Source organism: Odontomachus brunneus, unplaced genomic scaffold (assembly GCF_010583005.1).
Source record: "Odontomachus brunneus isolate Ranch 3 - 2012 unplaced genomic scaffold, Obru_v1 Obru_scaffold_192, whole genome shotgun sequence".
NCBI lineage: Eukaryota > Metazoa > Arthropoda > Insecta > Hymenoptera > Formicidae > Odontomachus > Odontomachus brunneus.
Window position 1 is genome coordinate 569368 of NW_022639642.1, and position 1131 is coordinate 570498.

The window sequence follows — 1131 nt, forward strand, 5'->3', positions numbered from 1 at the left end:
GCGCACCAATTCTGCCAATGAAAAACGCTATTAATTACAAGTAATAAAATGACTCACAAATCTTTTCAATTGCACTTCAAAATTTTTCATACAAAATACAAGCGATTTAAAAGAATAATTTTCCAACCGGAGTTTTTTTCCGGTCAAATACATACGAATCTTTAATTGTCAATCGTCAATCGCCAATCGGTAGTGTGATTTGCGATAAGGCCAAATCATATTAGCGATTGGCGATTGATGATTGACGATTGAAGATTGGAACTTGACCAATTGGAACAAAGCAAGCCAAGGCTGAAGTTTGTTGATTCGTTAAAATCTAATCTTTAATTGTTAATTGTCAATCGCCAATCTCTAGTGTGATTTGGTCTTTAAGGGCTATCTACAATGGAAAATCGTACGTCGTAGCAGTAAGAAATTGACCAATCATACTGGATTTTTACAAGAATAGTCGATTATGATTGGTTAATTTTTTACTTCTATGGCGTACGATTTTGAAGCTATTGTAGATGGCTCCTTAAGTTCCGGCCTAACCGCCGTTACGATAAAACGTGTTTAAACAGGTTCGGAATTGATTTTATTGAAATTCGTATCTCGGTACCTTGTGAAAAGACAGTAGAGATAAGTCTGAGTCCATGTAAAATAATAATAATAAGAAGAAGTGTTTCGTTATTAAAATATATTCACACGTGGTTAAATATGGATGACGAAGATGAGACCTACAAATTGTGGCGCATTCGAAAAACAATAATGCAATTGTGCCATGATCGTGGATATCTCGTCACGCAAGACGAATTAGACCAAACAATAGAACAGTTCAAAGAACATTACGGAGACAAACCCAGCGAGAAAAGACCAGCTAGGAGCGAACTTATTGTTCTCGTGGCGCACAATGACGATCCCACGGATCAACTATTCGTCTTCTTCCCCGATGAACCAAAAATCGGCATCAAAACCATTAAGACTTATTGTCAGCGTATGCAAGAAGAGAAGATCCATAGGTTGGTCTTGTACACAATAGTATTATATCATTATATCTGTTATAGTTATTTTGTATCATTTTGTTATATACTTCAATTATAATTATATATATATATATATATATATATATATATATATATATATATATATATA

The 1131-nt window shown here is 34.0% G+C and overlaps 1 protein-coding gene across 1 annotated transcript in view; it reads left to right on the forward strand.

The window, feature by feature from the left end:
• Window positions 1-505: 505 nt before the first annotated feature.
• The window catches only part of LOC116851818 (DNA-directed RNA polymerases I, II, and III subunit RPABC1), a 1360-nt gene continuing 734 nt past the window's right edge, over window positions 506-1131 (forward strand). The window contains exon 1 of the mRNA XM_032831642.1: window positions 506-998. Within this exon, the coding sequence (XP_032687533.1) occupies window positions 697-998 (302 nt within the window). The 5' untranslated portion in view covers window positions 506-696. The remainder of the gene's footprint in view (window positions 999-1131) is intronic.